Source organism: Phyllobates terribilis, unplaced genomic scaffold (assembly GCF_046119375.1).
Source record: "Phyllobates terribilis strain yellow unplaced genomic scaffold, ASM4611937v1 Scaffold_1__5_contigs__length_1240528914, whole genome shotgun sequence".
In the NCBI taxonomy this organism is placed as follows: Eukaryota; Metazoa; Chordata; class Amphibia; order Anura; family Dendrobatidae; genus Phyllobates; species Phyllobates terribilis.
Window position 1 is genome coordinate 660,419,955 of NW_027362761.1, and position 19,834 is coordinate 660,439,788.

At 44.3% G+C, this 19,834-nt stretch overlaps 1 protein-coding gene across 7 annotated transcripts in view; it reads right to left on the minus strand.

The window, feature by feature from the left end:
• Nucleotides 1-19,834, minus strand: part of GAK (cyclin G associated kinase) — a 609,434-nt gene that overhangs the window by 358,141 nt on the left and 231,459 nt on the right. For all 7 annotated transcript variants that reach the window (XM_073684854.1, XM_073684861.1, XM_073684827.1 and 4 more), the window contains 2 exons: nucleotides 7,025-7,137; nucleotides 1,793-1,883 (listed from right to left, as the gene is read on the minus strand). In XM_073684854.1, the coding sequence (XP_073540955.1) occupies nucleotides 1,793-1,883; nucleotides 7,025-7,137 (204 nt within the window). The remainder of the gene's footprint in view (nucleotides 1-1,792; nucleotides 1,884-7,024; nucleotides 7,138-19,834) is intronic.

Sequence of the window (19,834 nt, forward strand, 5' to 3'; positions counted from 1 at the left end):
CTGCAGGGTCCGGAAGGGAAGGAACGCCATTTGACTTTTTTGATTGAAAAATTTTGCCCCTGATGTGCCTAAAAAGTGGAAACCCCCTCCCATAATTGACCCCATTTTGGAAACTAAAACCCTCAAGGATTTTATCAAGGGGTGTAGTGAACATTTTGAACCCAGAGGTACAACACAGAATTTGATAACATTAGGTCATCATATTGAATATGTTGTCATTAGTTTTGAATGCAAGTGCTCGCTACTTGAGTTTGCATCGGGTACTCTAGTATCCAACCCTAACTGTAACCCTAACACTAAACCTGGGCTAACCCTAACCCTGGGTAACCCTAACCAAAAACATATTTATATTTTATAATTTTTATTTACCCAAGGAGAGGACAACAGGGGGTTTGATTTATTATTTTTTTTATTTTGATCACTTTGATAGGGTTTATCCCAGTGATCAAAATGAACCAATAGGGAAAATTCCCTGTTGCTCCCAGGCAGATCTCGGGAAGTTTTTTTTATCCAGGGACTCCCACTTACTTAACCCACCTGACGCAGGACTACCGAGTGATGCACCGTGCCTCAGATGAGACGTCAGGCGCCGAGCGGGGTTCCAGGGAAGCACCTCGCCATGTTTGGCTGTGCCCCCAGAACGGACGTCATTTCTTCTTACACCATCATCCAGGGAGTAGGGAACGCCCGAGCTCCTGGATATATTTCCGAACGGCAGTCACCTAGCTGTTGGTGCGGCCCCGCCATGGACCCGTCACGCAGCAGGATTAGGCAGGATCTCCACTCTCCCGGCAACACCAGGAGAGCCTTAGGGTCTCCTCAAGGACAGGTGACCACTGAAGATTTGATAGAGGGCTCCGCCTTTTAAAGCTGTAGGGTTTCCTGTCATTCAGGGCGGTTCCTATCTCTCTAGTGCTGTCGTGGGGTATGGGAAAAGCTGTTTTTTTTTTATTATTATTTATTTATTTTTTTTTTTTAACGGCGTTCACTGTGGGTGTTAACTACTGTGACAGTTTTATAGATCGGGTCATTCTGGACACTGCGATACCAAATAACTGTACTTTTTTGTTTATTTTTTATTTTTCATAAATACGTGTATTTAACTGTGTTATTTTTTGTTCTTTATTTTGTCTTTTGTTTTAAATATTAAATTTTCTTCTTAACTTCTTTTTACTTGGTCCATCTATGGGACTTTAACTTTTGTTACTCTGATCAATGGTCTCATACATTGAAGTGTATCAGCATTGCAATGCATGAGACCTGTGAGATTACACAGGCAGAATGCCTGCTAGACCCTGCCTATGGCTGGATCTCACAGGCCACTGTACCTGTCATACCAGGATATGATTGTCTGACCTCCAGGTGCCATGACAACCAATTGGCACCCCGTGATTTCGTTGTGGGGGTGCTGATGGGGGTGAGAGGGAGCCAACTCCCTCTCACAGACTTCAAAATGCCACAATCGCTATCGATATCGTGGCATCTGGAGGTTTAATCAGCCAGGGGCGGTGTGGGCACCGGTCCTGGCTTTTACAGCAGGAGCTTGACTGTCAGTTGCTCCAAGCTCCCGGCGGTGATCATGCAGTGACGTGCTGATATTTAACAGCAATTAGAGAAAGGGGACCACTGAAATGGGTCCCCACATGTCTAGCCGTGCCGGTCACACAGTGACAGCTTTATGATGTGTGTAACAGGTCACAATGCGGGAACTGACACCTGCTCATGACGTGCTATACATGTCATTGGTCATTAAGGCAGAAGGATATTATATAAAATACAATTTTCTACCAACCTGAGGATCCTTGGAGTTTGGAGCTTTGTGGCATCATATTGAAAGATTTCTGATAAATAGAATTGCCATATCCACCATTTTGCTCTAGAAGCTATTAGCACAAAGAAAAATGTTAAAGTTGTTAAAATGCAAAATCTATGCATTTCGCAAAGCATTTGAAAACATATTTTAGGCAGTAGAAAAACTAAAAATTACAGTAAAAAAAAAAAACACGGCTAGAAGTTTCTCTTTCTAAAATATCCCGGGCACCATTATTTAATATAAAGTGAAATGGAATCTGGCTATATTCTTGAACAGAGAGAACGTGTTTGAGCAGAGCTACTAATATCCTCAACAGTATCCACCTGAGATTCTGAGATTTCTGGGCAAAATTCACCCTGAAAGATCCTGGCGGTGAAAAATTGTGCTGGTGCTGCAGAACAGCGTTAGACACCGAAAATCTTCCCTGGTGAGGTCCAAAAGCTCCTGGCTTGCAGCGTGTGGTGGTGAGGTCAGCTGCTATTTACACCAATGTCACCGTGCTGAGTGGTGTGGAAAAGAGACCTGGCGTGTGCACAGCTGAAGTTGTAGCTGCCTCCAGCGCCGGGACACCGCTGGACCTGAATGTTACTCTGTTAGTTGCCTGGCTGCAGCGGCGAGTCTTTGATCCTCTTAGTGGAGAGCAGGAGTAGAGTGCTGTCATCCCTGGTTTCTAGTGCCGCCAGGAGCTTATGCCTGTGGTCAGAGCCAGTGAATATATAGGGATGTATCCAAAGTTTTGGAAGCTCCTGGGCGTCTTCTGGTGCATGGTAGTGGGGTACCAAATTGATAAGGGTCTATGACGGGCAGCAATAAGCTGGTAAAGGAAGATGGTGAGCAGCATGTGCGCTCCCAAGAAAGAACCAGCATGTCCGGTGGTAAGAGGCAAAAGGACATTGGCGGGGATGTAGCAGCCAGGCTGTAGGAGTATGCTCATGGAGCACAAACTGAAACCCCCATGAGCCAGAAACTGGGAGCAAACCCCAAGGGGCCTCAGAGCACGTCCCCAACAGGATCCAGATGTTCAGCCCTAGAACAAGATGAGGAAGATGATAGAAATCATGAAATGGCAGCTCTTACACAGGGCACCCTTGCAGCGTCAAGATCCCCTATGGAAAATAAAAGTGCCCCTGGTGGCGCACCTCCAGGGGAATCTCCTTCATTGATGGATGCTTTAACTGTGGTCAATAAATGTTATGCTACTCTTCGTACTATAGCAAGCCAGGGGGCTATATCCAGGAAACTATTTCCATAATCCGCAATTCTGTACAGAAAGGGGCGGAGCGTACAACAGCAGCTGAGGGCAGAGTCAGTGAGTTGGAGGATGCTCTTCCCCCTGTCCACAGGGACGTTCAGAAGAGTATTCAAGCTGTGGTGGTGCTGTTTGCTAAGCGTAATAATATTACACTAGTTGCTGGAAAAGGTGGAAGGGGGGGGGGGGGGGGGACAGCAACATTTTTTTGGAAAAATGGCAACTGGATACCTTCGGTAAATAGATCCTCACTCCTTTGTTTGTGGTGGAGAGGGCGCATAGGGTCCCTACAAGGCACGGGCCCAGTGTTCAGACCCACTTGACCCATCTTAATTAAAATTGTTCATTATGAAGACCAGGATATTATACTAAGGAAGTAAAGGGAGAAGATATTCAGCTTGGTTGCCAAATATTTCAATCTTTCCAGATTTCTCTGTGGTAGTCTAGCGCAAACAATCTATGTTCTTGAATATAAAAAGAAGAATGAGGGCACTGGGAATACAGTACTCTATAATTTATCCTGCCAAATTGAGAGTGGTGGCTCTTGGCTGAACCTCATTCTTGGAGTTTCCCAAGGATGCCTCGAGATGGCTGGACACAAATGAAAGTTAGATACCACAGGCTCCTGATATAATGGGGTGAAGTGCTATAGGATTTCTAACTTTGACCACTCTAGGACCCTAGCCTTTTTTCTTTTTTGGGCCTCAGAACGGTGGTTTCTCTCAGCAATGGGATGAGCTCTGTTTAGTGTTGAGCGAGTATGTTCTGTTAACCCTTTCGCCGAGTATGCTCGGGCCAAGCTCCGAGTATTTATAGCTGTTCGGTGATATGGTTTAATCGCTCCGTGTTCATGATTTGCGACTGTTTGACAGCTTTACTACATGTGAGGAATGTCTATTTCTTACACATTCCTCACATGTAATAAAGCTGTCAAAGAGTTGCAAATCATGCACACGGGAGCGATTCAAACATATCACCGAGCAGCTGTAAATACTCGGAGCTCGGCCCGAGCATACTCGGACAGAACATACTCGCTGAACACTAGCTCTGTCCTAAAAACACTGGCACCTGTTTTGTTTTTTTTCCTCTAACTAGTGTATAACTCTTAGTTGTTAAAAATTCTGGGAGACCTCACACCTCTGTTAAAAGAGAGATGGGAGAGCGACATGGGAAGCATTTCTAAGGAGGAGTTGTTAGATGTCCTCAAATTGCCAGGGAAGAACTCCATCAATAAGGCCCAGAGAAGGACGCAATTATTTCTGGTGCACAGAGTCTACAGAACCCCCAAAGTATTATGTAAGATGGCCTGTCCAAGATGCAGGGATGAAGGAGCAGAGTTAATGCATATGTTTTAGCCCTGTCCTAAATTGGCTGAACTGTGGGGGAACGCTGGAAAATTAACCATGTTAGTTTAAGGCCTCCAAAGTTAACTTAATCCTAAAACATTTTGGGTCATGTTGGGGAATAGATAGGGTCAGATCCAATACAGTAGGCGATAACCAAAATAATTTACCAAGTCACAAAATCCATAGCCAAACACTGGATAGCAAATGATCCTCCCTTGAAATAACCAGGTGTCTGAATAAGAACACCCTGATTGAAAATAAAGTATATACTAAAAGGGGAGCAACAACAAAATTTGGTAAACAATGGAGCAATTGGATTAGATGCCCTAGGTTGATATCGGAGGAGCTGGCAAGGGATGTGTTTTTTAACTTACTAACACTTTAATAAAAATTGACTGTTAGGTTGCACACCTGAAAGGGAGGGGGTTTTGTTGAAACATGGGAGAGGAGGAGGCGGTGGCTTGGTTTTTTTTTTGTTTGTTTTTTATAGGTTTTACATTTCTAACACACATGTATAATGATACTGTTCTTGAATACTGTTAACCTTGATTAAGTACAGGTGCATCTCACTAAATTAGAATATCATCAAAAAGCTAATTTCAGTTCTTCAATACAAAAAGTGAAACTCATATTATATAGAGTCATTACAAACAGAGTGATCTATTTCAAGTGTTTATTTCTGTTAATGATTATGGCTTACAGCCAATGAAAACACAATAGTTATTATCTCAGTAAATTAGAATACTGTATAACAGCTTGAAAATTTTTTATAAAATCTGAAATGTTGGCCTACTGAAATGTATGTTCAGTAAATGCACTCAATACTTGGTCGGGGCTCCTTTTGCATCAATTACTGCATCAATGCGGCGTGGCATGGAGGTGATCAGCCTGTGGCACTGCTGAGGTGTTATGGAAGCCCAGGTTGCTTTGATAGCAGCCTTCAGCTCGTCTGCATTGCTGGGTCTGGTGTCTCATCTTCATCTTGACAATACCCCATAGGGTTAAGGTCAGGCGAGTTTGCTGGCCAGTCAAGCACAGTGATACTGTTTGTAAACCAGGTATTGGTACTTTTGGCAGTGTGGACAGGTGCCAAGTCCTGCTGGAGAATGAAATTTCCATCTCCAAAAAGCTTGTCGGCAGAGGGAAGCATGAAGTGCTCTAAAATTTCCTGGTAGACGGCTGCGCTGACTTTGGTCTTGATAAAACACAGTGGACCTGCACCAGCGGATGACATGGCTCCCCAAACCATCACTGATTGTGGAAACTTCACACTAGGCCTCAAGCAGCTTGGATTGTGTGCCTCTCCACTCTTCCTCCAGACTCTGGGACCTTGATTTCCAAATGAAAATTGTAACTCTGGGACCTTGTGGAATGTGTCAATGACTGCCTTCTGGACATCTGTCAAGTCAGCAGTCTTCCCCATGATTGTGGAGCCTAATGAAACAGACTAGGGGGCCTTTTTAAATGCTTAGGGAGCCTTCGCAGGTGTTTTTTGTTAATTATTCTAATTTACTGAGATAATGACTTTTGTGTTTTCATTGGCTGTAAGCCATAATCATCAACATTAACAGAAATAAACGCTTGAAATAGATCACTCTGTTTGTATGACTCTATATAATAAATGAGTTTCACTTTTTGTATTGAAGAACTGAAATAAATTAAGCTTTTGATTATACTCTAATTTAGTGAGATGCACCTGTATTTTAGTCTAAAATGATACGTTTTGATGGGTCAACCCCTTTCTTCAGATATAAACATAAGGCATGGCAGAGGTTTACAGGCTTTAGATGCAAGGAAAAAAGGTAACAAAAATCAACAACAAAAAAAAAAAACTGTCAGTTACACATCCTCACAATGTTAACTTCGAGAACCTGTCACTTACTAAAAATAAAACAGATAAATGCCTTGTAAAACTCCCAGAGCTCCCATGTTTCTGCCGCTATTTCAGTTTTGCATCTTGTCACTCCATTGCAGGTATTCACTATTATTTCTTCTTGAGCACAATATGTGAAAACTCTGCTTTTAAACCAACTGAGGTATGTGTTTTGATTCTTCTCTGGTGGCAATGTGCTGTAACCTCTCCCTTCCACCCACTGCCAATCACAGCTTGGCACCTGATCTAGCAGTCTCAAGAGCTGTTGAGCTGTGATTGGTAGCATTTGGGATGGAGGTGTAAAAGTGAAAGCACCCAGAGAACAGTGACTTAAACCCCACCTAGACTACAAGCAGAGATTTCACATAAGACTCTACAAGAAACAAATGTGAATATCTCTGCATTGCAGCTCAAAACAAAAGTGGCAAAATAAGAGGAACACAACTCAATTTAGGGGGGCAACTGACAGGTCTTTTTTTAATGTAACCCATGATTAAAACAGAACCTGACATGTAATTTTTGCTGTCCTCAGAGCAAAGGAATATAGAGGGAGAAGGAGAGAAGCTGCGCTCTGCAATATATAGGTTTATACTATTTGGATCAAAGCACAATAAATTCAGAAGTATGTAATAAAACATATGGAAATAAAGAAAAATTAACCTACAGTATATCTTAACAGAGTAAAAGAAAAAGGAAAAAAATGCAGTTATGCCCATCAAGAACTTTAAATCCTCTTCTAATACCTCAGTGATGGGAGATTTAGGATTCACATTTCTTGCTGCTGCAATGTCCTGTAGATGAGTGACCACTTCTGCGATAGACAATCTTTCATCGGGATTCACCTTCAACAAGGATTCTTTATAATAATAATAAAATTAAATTACTAATAAATGTAAAATTTGCAAGCAATCTATAGCTAGTAGCTAGAGCTAGCAGTTCTCAACAGTTTTTGTCTAGATGACCGCCATAAATATGCACGCGTGTTTATTCAAATGGACTGAGCACCTTGGGCCCACCAGAGAAAAATCATTCCACTATACAGTTATATGGAAATAGTGAAAGAAAAACTATTCTATTGCAAAATGCGGTGACATTGTTAAATAATAATCAAACCCAATGTATTATTACCCAATAACCAATTCAACTTAATGAATAATAAAGTAAAGAAAAACTCCAGGTAAAAGAAAACCACATGTCTCATTCAGGGCCTGTATAGTAGAATACAAAAATAAAGATTTTTTAAGGTCCCGCCAATGGAACCTGCATGTATTTTCAGGACAGGGCCCCGTGATACGCTGCTGTCAATGGTGAAGTAGATCCAATTCTGGTCATCTCTCCACTGACAACGAAACAGATGCAAGTCCTATTGGTGACACTCCCAGCTGCCATCATGGCACACCCTGCAAATATGCCATTAATGTGCAAAATGGGAATAAGACTAGCCAATAATAAAAAAAATAGTATCATTTAATAGAGAAAAAGAAACATTATAAAACAGACATTACTAAAGAAAATGTATAATTCACAGTGAAATGGGATTATCAACTAACTCAAATCGGGACAAAAAAAAACTGGTCACCAAGCCATCTCAACACATCCTTAGCATCCATTGAGCAATATAAATGCACATAATTGGCTCAAAGTAAGTTGAAAATATGCTGAGATGATCCAGCAGCACGCCCAGCTTCCCTATATTTTCCTAGAGGAAATTCCGGAATCTTTATATCAGATTAAAGTTAGTGCATACACTGTACTAAACAGCTGACTACAACCTTTACATACGAGGTAGTAGTTGGCATAACATATTAAATCAGTATGTATGCAGAATATGCAACCATACTTACTCCAGGTGCCAAGAAATGGGTCTTACACAAGACAAGAAATTGCTTCTGAGGCCAGAGCCCCACTATCCGTATTTGGTCAGTATTTTTTCTCAAAATAATAAAATAAAAATAAAATAAAAGCCAAGACCAGGAGTGGGTGATAAATGCAGAATTGGTGACTTGTTTCTATTATACCTTTTCTCTGATTGTTCCTCACTTGGTTTTGGCTCCAGTTCCTGAGAAAAAATACTGACCGAATACTGATAATGGGGCCGTGGACTAAAGAAGAATGCTGCATCAATCAGGAGATCTGTCATGTATGGTGTCAGATAAGAAAATGGGTCCTCATTAAAAAACACAGACAAGAGAGCCACAGATCCTGTATATACTACACCACACAGGAGAGCTGACACATCCTCTATATACTACACCACACAGGAGAGCTGACACATCCTCTATATACTACACCACACAGGAGAGCCGACAGATCCTCTATATACTACACCACACAGGAGAGCCGACACATCCTCTATATACTACACCACACATGAGAACTGACAGATCCTCTATATACTACACCACACAGGAGAGCTGACACATCCTCTATATACTACACCACACAGGAGAGCTGACACATCCTCTATATACTACACCACACAGGAGAGCTGATAGATCCTCTATATACTACACCACACAGGAGAGCAGACAGATCCTCTATATACTACACCACACAGGAGAGCTGACACATTCTCTATATACTACACCACACAGGAGAGCCGACAGATCCTCTATATACTACACCACACAGGAGAGCCGACACATCCTCTATATACTACACCACACATGAGAACTGACAGATCCTCTATATACTACACCACACAGGAGAGCTGACACATCCTCTATATACTACACCACACAGGAGAGCTGACACATCCTCTATATACTACACCACACAGGAGAGCTGATAGATCCTCTATATACTACACCACACAGGAGAGCTAACAGATCCTCTATATACTACACCACACATGAGAGCTGACAGATCCTCTATATACTACACCACACAGGAGAGCCGACAGATCCTCTATATACTACACCACACAGGAGAGCCGACAGATCCTCTATATACTACACCACACAGGAGAGCCGACACATCCTCTATATACTACACCACACAGGAGAGCCGACAGATCCTCTATATACTACACCACACAGGAGAGCCGACACATCCTCTATATACTACACCACACAGGAGAGCAGACACATCCTCTATATACTACACCACACAGGAGAGCTGATAGATCCTCTATATACTACACCACACAGGAGAGCCGACACATCCTCTATATACTACACCACACAGGAGAGCTGATAGATCCTCTATATACTACACCACACAGGAGAGCTGACAGATCCTCTATATACTACACCACACAGGAGAGCAGACAGATCCTCTATATACTACACCACACAGGAGAGCTGACACATCCTCTACATACTACACCACACAGGAGAGCTCACACATCCTCTATATACTACACCACACAGGAGAGCTGACACATCCTCTATATACTACACCACACAGGAGAGCTGACACATCCTCTATATACTACACCACACAGGAGAGCCGACAGATCCTCTATATACTACACCACACAGGAGAGCTGACACATCCTCTATATACTACACCACACAGGAGAGCCGACACATCCTCTATATACTACACCACACAGGAGAGCCGACACATCCTCTATATACTACACCACACAGGAGAGCTGACACATCCTCTATATACTACACCACACAGGAGAGCTGACAGAACCTCTATATACTACACCACACAGGAGAGCTGACACATCCTCTATATACTACACCACACAGGAGAGCTGACACATCCTCTATATACTACACCACACAGGAGAGCTGACACATCCTCTATATACTACACCACACAGGAGAGCCGACACATCCTCTATATACTACACCACACAGGAGAGCTGACACATCCTCTATATACTACACCACACAGGAGAGCCGACACATCCTCTATATACTACACCACACAGGAGAGCTGACACATCCTCTATATACTACACCACACAGGAGAGCCGACAGATCCTCTATATACTACACCACACAGGAGAGCCGACAGATCCTCTATATACTACACCACACAGGAGAGCTGACACATCCTCTATATACTACACCACACAGGAGAGCCGACACATCCTCTATATACTACACCACACAGGAGAGCTGATAGATCCTCTATATACTACACCACACAGGAGAGCTGACAGATCCTCTATATACTACACCACACAGGAGAGCTGACACATCCTCTACATACTACACCACACAGGAGAGCTGACACATCCTCTATATACTACACCACACAGGAGAGCTGACACATCCTCTATATACTACACCACACAGGAGAGCCGACAGATCCTCTATATACTACACCACACAGGAGAGCTGACACATCCTCTATATACTACACCACACAGGAGAGCTGACAGATCCTCTATATACTACACCACACAGGAGAGCTGACACATCCTCTATATACTACACCACACAGGAGAGCCGACAGATCCTCTATATACTACACCACACAGGAGAGCTGACACATCCTCTACATACTACACCACACAGGAGAGCTGACACATCCTCTATATACTACACCACACAGGAGAGCCGACAGATCCTCTATATACTACACCACACAGGAGAGCTGACACATCCTCTATATACTACACCACACAGGAGAGCTGACACATCCTCTATATACTACACCACACATGAGAGCTGACAGATCCTCTATATACTACACCACACAGGACAGATCCTCTATATACTACACCACACAGGAGAGCTGACAGATCCTCTACATACTACACCACACAGGAGAGCCGACACATCCTCTATATACTACACCACACAGGAGAGCTGACACATCCTCTATATACTACACCACACAGGAGAGCTGACACATCCTCTATATACTACATCACACAGGAGAGCTGACACATCCTCTATATACTACACCACACAGGAGAGCTGACACATCCTCTATATACTACACCACACAGGAGAGCTGACACATCCTCTATATACTACACCACACAGGAGAACTGACACATCCTCTATATACTACACCACACAGGAGAGCCGACAGATCCTCTATATACTACACCACACAGGAGAGCCGACAGATCCTCTATATACTACACCACACAGGAGAGCTGACACATCCTCTATATACTACACCACACAGGAGAGCCGACACATCCTCTATATACTACACCACACAGGAGAGCTGATAGATCCTCTATATACTACACCACACAGGAGAGCTGACAGATCCTCTATATACTACACCACACAGGAGAGCTGACACATCCTCTACATACTACACCACACAGGAGAGCTGACACATCCTCTATATACTACACCACACAGGAGAGCTGACACATCCTCTATATACTACACCACACAGGAGAGCCGACAGATCCTCTATATACTACACCACACAGGAGAGCTGACACATCCTCTATATACTACACCACACAGGAGAGCTGACACATCCTCTATATACTACACCACACATGAGAGCTGACAGATCCTCTATATACTACACCACACAGGACAGATCCTCTATATACTACACCACACAGGAGAGCTGACAGATCCTCTACATACTACACCACACAGGAGAGCCGACACATCCTCTATATACTACACCACACAGGAGAGCTGACACATCCTCTATATACTACACCACACAGGAGAGCTGACACATCCTCTATATACTACATCACACAGGAGAGCTGACACATCCTCTATATACTACACCACACAGGAGAGCTGACACATCCTCTATATACTACACCACACAGGAGAGCTGACACATCCTCTATATACTACACCACACAGGAGAACTGACACATCCTCTATATACTACACCACACAGGAGAACTGACACATCCTCTATATACTACACCACACAGGAGAGCTGACACATCCTCTATATACTACACCACACAAGAGAGCTGACAGATCCTCTATATACTACACCACACAGGAGAGCTGACAGATCCTCTATATACTACACCACACAGGAGAGCTGACAAATCCTCTATATACTACACCACACAGGAGAGCTGACAGATCCTCTATATACTACACCACACAGGAGAGCTGACAGATACTCTACATACTACACCACACAGGAGAGCTGACAGATACTCTACATACTACACCACACAGGAGAGCTGACAGATCCTCTATATACTACACCACACAGGAGAGCTGACACATCCTCTATATACTACACCACACAGGAGAGCCGACACATCCTCTATATACTACACCACACAGGAGAGCTGACACATCCTCTATATACTACACCACACAGGAGAGCTGACAGATCCTCTATATACTACACAATACAGGAGAGCTGACAGATCCTCTATATACTACACCACACAGGAGAGCTGACACATCCTCTATATACTACACCACACAGGAGAGCTGACACATCCTCTATATACTACACCACACAGGAGAGCTGACAGATCCTCTATATACTACACCACACAGGAGAGCTGACACATCCTCTATATACTACACCACACAGGAGAGCTGACACATCCTCTATATACTACACCACACAGGAGAGCTGACACATCCTCTATATACTACACCACACAGGAGAGCTGACAAATCCTCTATATACTACACCACACAGGAGAGCTGACACATCCTCTATATACTACACCACACAGGAGAGCTGACAGATCCACTATATACTACACCACACAGGAGAGCCGACAGATCCTCTATATACTACACCACACAGGAGAGCTGACAGATCCACTATATACTACACCACACAGGAGAGCCGACAGATCCTCTATATACTACACCACACAGGAGAGCCGACACATCCTCTATATACTACACCACACAGGAGAGCTGACAGATCCTCTATATACTACACCACACAGGACAGATCCTCTATATACTACACCACACAGGAGAGCTGACACATCCTCTATACACTACACCACACAGGAGAGCCGACAGATCCTCTATATACTACACCACACAGGAGAGCCGACAGATCCTCTATATACTACACCACACAGGAGAGCAGACAGATCCTCTATATACTACACCACACAGGAGAGCTGACACATCCTCTATATACTACACCACACAGGAGAGCTGACACATCCTCTATATACTACACCACACAGGAGAGCTGAGAGATCCTCTATATACTACACCACACATGAGAACTGACAGATCCTCTATATACTACACCACACAGGAGAGCCGACAGATCCTCTATATACTACACCACACAGGAGAGCAGACAGATCCTCTATATACTACACCACACAGGAGAGCTGACACATCCTCTATATACTACACCACACAGGAGAGCTGACACATCCTCTATATACTACACCACACAGGAGAGCTGACACATCCTCTATATACTACACCACACAGGACAGATCCTCTATATACTACACCACACAGGAGAGCCGACACATCCTCTATACACTACACCACACAGGAGAGCTGACACATCCTCTATATACTACACCACACATGAGAGCTGACAGATCCTCTATATACTACACCACACAGGAGAGGTGACAGATCCTCTATATACTACACCACACAGGAGAGCTGACACATCCTCTATATACTACACCACACAGGAGAGCTGACACATCCTCTATATACTACACCACACAGGAGAGCTGACAGATCCTCTATATACTACACCACACATGAGAGCTGACAGATCCTCTATATACTACACCACACAGGAGAGCTGACACATCCTCTATATACTACACCACACAGGAGAGCTGACACATCCTCTATATACTACACCACACAGGACAGATCCTCTATATACTACACCACACAGGAGAGCCGACACATCCTCTATACACTACACCACACAGGAGAGCTGACACATCCTCTATATACTATACCACACAGGAGAGCTGACACATCCTCTATATACTACACCACACAGGAGAGCTGACACATCCTCTATATACTACACCACACAGGAGAGCTGATAGATCCTCTATATACTACACCACACAGGAGAGCTGACACATCCTCTATATACTACACCACACAGGAGAGCTGACACATCCTCTATATACTACACCACACAGGAGAGCTGACAGATCCTCTATGTACTACACCACACAGGAGAGCTGACACATCCTCTATGTACTACACCACACAGGAGAGCTGACACATCCTCTATATACTACACCACACAGGAGAGCTGACACATCCTCTATATACTACACCACACAGGAGAGCCGACAGATCCTCTATATACTACACCACACAGGAGAGCCGACAGATCCTCTATATACTACAACACACAGGAGAGCTGACAGATCCTCTACATACTACACCACACAGGAGAGCTGACACATCCTCTATATACTACACCACACAGGAGAGCTGACAGATCCTCTATATACTACACCACACAGGAGAGCCGACACATCCTCTATATACTACACCACACAGGAGAGCCGACACATCCTCTATATACTACACCACACAGGAGAGCCGACACATCCTCTATATACTACACCACACAGGAGAGCTGATAGATCCTCTATATACTACACCACACAGGAGAGCTGACAGATCCTCTATATACTACACCACACAGGAGAGCTGATAGATCCTCTATATACTACACCACACAGCGGAGAGAGCTGACAGATCCTCTATATACTACACCACACAGGAGAGCCGACACATCCTCTATATACTACACCACACAGGAGAGCCGACACATCCTCTATATACTACACCACACAGGAGAGCAGACAGATCCTCTATATACTACACCACACAGGAGAGCTGACAGATCCTCTATATACTACACCACACAGGAGAGCTGACAGATCCTCTATATACTACACCACACAGGAGAGCTGACACATCCTCTATATACTACACCACACAGGACAGATCCTCTATATACTACACCACACAGGAGAGCTGACAGATCCTCTATATACTACACCACACATGAGAGCTGACAGATCCTCTATATACTACACCACACAGGACAGATCCTCTATATACTACACCACACAGGAGAGCTGACACATCCTCTATATATTACACCACACAGGAGAGCTGACACATCCTCTATATACTACACCACACAGGAGAGCCGACACATCCTCTATATACTACACCACACAGGAGAGCCGACACATCCTCTATATACTACACCACACAGGAGAGCCGACACATCCTCTATATACTACACCACACAGGAGAGCCGACAGATCCTCTATATACTACACCACACAGGAGAGCCGACACATCCTCTATATACTACACCACACAGGAGAGCCGACACATCCTCTATATACTACACCACACAGGAGAGCTGACACATCCTCTATATACTACACCACACAGGAGAGCTGACACATCCTCTATATACTACACCACACAGGAGAGCAGACACATCCTCTATATACTACACCACACAGGAGAGCTGACACATCCTCTATATACTACACCACACAGGAGAGCTGACACATCCTCTATATACTACACCACACAGGAGAGCTGACACATCCTCTATATACTACACCACACAGGAGAGCTGATAGATCCTCTATATACTACACCACACAGGAGAGCTGACAGATCCTCTATATACTACACCACACAGGAGAGCCGACAGATCCTCTATATACTACACCACACAGGACACATCCTCTGTATACTACACCACACAGGAGAGCTGACACATCCTCTATATACTACACCACACAGGAGAGCTGACACATCCTCTATATACTACACCACACAGGAGAGCCGACACATCCTCTATATACTACACCACACAGGAGAGCTGACATCCTCTATATACTAAACCACACAGGAGAGCCGACAGATCCTCTATATACTACACCACACAGGAGAGCTGACAGATCCTCTATATACTACACCACACAGGAGAGCCGACACATCCTCTATATACTACACCACACAGGAGAGCAGACAGATCCTCTATATACTACACCACACAGGAGAGCTGACACATCCTCTATATACTACACCACACAGGAGAGCCGACACATCCTCTATATACACCACCACACAGGAGAGCCGACACATCCTCTATATACTACACCACACAGGAGAGCTGACACATCCTCTATATACTACACCACACAGGAGAGCCGACACATCCTCTATATACTACACCACACAGGAGAGCTGACACATCCTCTATATACTACACCACACAGGAGAGCTGACACATCCTCTATACACTACACCACACAGGAGAGCCGACAGATCCTCTATATACTACACCACACAGGAGAGCTGACAGATCCTCTATATACTACACCACACAGGAGAGCCGACACATCCTCTATATACTACACCACACAGGAGAGCTGACACATCCTCTATATACTACACCACACAGGAGAGCCGACAGATCCTCTATATACTACACCACACAGGAGAGCGGACACATCCTCTATATACTACACCACACAGGAGAGCTGACACATCCTCTATATACTACACCACACAGGAGAGCTGACACATCCTCTATATACTACACCACACAGGAGAGCTGACACATCCTCTATATACTACACCACACAGGAGAGCTGACACATCCTCTATACACTACACCACACAGGAGAGCCGACAGATCCTCTATACACTACACCACACAGGAGAGCTGACACATCCTCTATATACTACACCACACAGGAGAGCTGACACATCCTCTATATACTACACCACACAGGAGAGCTGATAGATCCTCTATATACTACACCACACAGGAGAGCTGACAGATCCTCTATATACTACACCACACAGGACACATCCTCTATATACTACACCACACGGGACACATCCTCTATATACTGCACCACACGGGACACATCCTCTATATACTACACCACACAGGAGAGCTGACAGATCCTCTATATACTACACCACACAGGAGAGCTGACAGATCCTCTATATACTACACCACACAGGAGAGCTGACACATCCTCTATATACTACACCACACAGGAGAGCTGACACATCCTCTATATACTACACCACACAGGAGAGCTGACACATCCTCTATATACTACACCACACAGGAGAGCTGACACATCCTCTATATACTACACCACACAGGAGAGCTGACACATCCTCTATATACTACACCACACAGGAGAGCCGACAGATCCTGTATATACTACACCACACAGGAGAGCCGACACATCCTCTATATACTACACCACACAGGAGAGCTGACAGATCCTCTATATACTACACCACACAGGAGAGCTGACACATCCTCTATATACTACACCACACAGGAGAGCTGACAGATCCTCTATATACTACACCACACAGGAGAGCTGACACATACTCTATATACTACACCACACAGGAGAGCTGACACATCCTCTATATACTACACCACACAGGAGAGCTGATAGATCCTCTATATACTACACCACACAGGAGAGCTGACAGATCCTCTATATACTACACCACACAGGAGAGCTGACAGATCCTCTATATACTACACCACACAGGAGAGCTGACAGATCCTCTATATACTACACCACACAGGAGAGCTGACACATCCTCTATATACTACACCACACAGGAGAGCTGACACATCCTCTATATACTACACCACACAGGAGAGCTGACACATCCTCTATATACTACACCACACAGGAGAGCTGACACATCCTCTATATACTACACCACACAGGAGAGCTGACACATCCTCTATATACTACACCACACAGGAGAGCTGACACATCCTCTATATACTACACCACACAGCGGAGCTGACACATCCTCTATATACTACACCACACAGGAGAGCTGACAAATCCTCTATATACTACACCACACAGGAGAGCTGACACATCCTCTATATACTACACCACACAGGAGAGCTGACACATCCTCTATATACTACACCACACAGGAGAGCTGACAGATCCTCTATATATTACACCACACAGGAGAGCTGACACATCCTCTACATACTACACCACACAGGAGAGCTGACAAATCCTCTATATACTACACCACACAGGAGAGCTGACACATCCTCTATATACTACACCACACAGGAGAGCTGACACATCCTCTATATACTACACCACACAGGAGAGCCGACACATCCTCTATATACTACACCACACAGGAGAGCTGACACATCCTCTATATACTACACCACACAGGAGAGCCGACACATCCTCTATATACTACACCACACAGGAGAGCCGACACATCCTCTATATACTACACCACACAGGAGAGCTGACACATCCTCTATATACTACACCACACAGGAGAGCCGACACATCCTCTATATACTACACCACACAGGAGAGCCGACACATCCTCTATATACTACACCACACAGGAGAGCCGACACATCCTCTATATACTACACCACACAGGAGAGCTGACACATCCTCTATATACTACACCACACAGGAGAGCTGACACATCCTCTATATACTACACCACACAGGAGAGCTGACACATCCTCTATATACTACACCACACAGGAGAGCTGACACATCCTCTATATACTACACCACACAGGAGAGCTGACAGAACCTCTATATACTACACCACACAGGAGAGCTGACAGAACCTCTATATACTACACCACACAGGAGAGCTGATAGATCCTCTATATACTACACCACACAGGAGAGCTGACACATCCTCTATATACTACACCACACAGGAGAGCTGACACATCCTCTATATACTACACCACACAGGAGAGCTGATAGATCCTCTATATACTACACCACACAGGAGAGCTGACACATCCTCTATATACTACACCACACAGGAGAGCTGACACATCCTCTATATACTACACCACACAGGAGAGCTGACACATCCTCTATATACTACACCACACAGGACAGATCCTCTATATACTACACCACACAGGAGAGCTGACAGATCCTCTACATACTACACCACACAGGAGAGCTGACAGATCCTCTATACACTACACCACACATGAGAGCTGACAGATCCTCTATATACTACACCACACAGGACAGATCCTCTATATACTACACCACACAGGAGAGCTGACACATCCTCTATATATTACACCACACAGGAGAGCTGACACATCCTCTATATACTACACCACACAGGAGAGCCGACAGATCCTCTACATACTACACCACACAGGAGAGCTGACACATCCTCTATATACTACACCACACAGGAGAGCTGACACATCCTCTATACACTACACCACACAGGAGAGCTGACAGATCCTCTATATACTACACCACACAGGAGAGCTGACACATCCTCTATATACTACACCACACATGAGAACTGACAGATCCTCTAAATACTACACCACACAGGAGAGCTGACAGATCCTCTATATACTACTCCACACAGGAGAGCTGACACATCCTCTATACACTACACCACACAGGAGAGCTGACAGATCCTCTACATACTACACCACACAGGAGAGCTGACACATCCTCTATATATTACACCACACAGGAGAGCTGACACATCCTCTATATACTACACCACACAGGAGAGCAGACACATCCTCTATATACTACACCAGACAGGAGAGCTGACACATCCTCTATA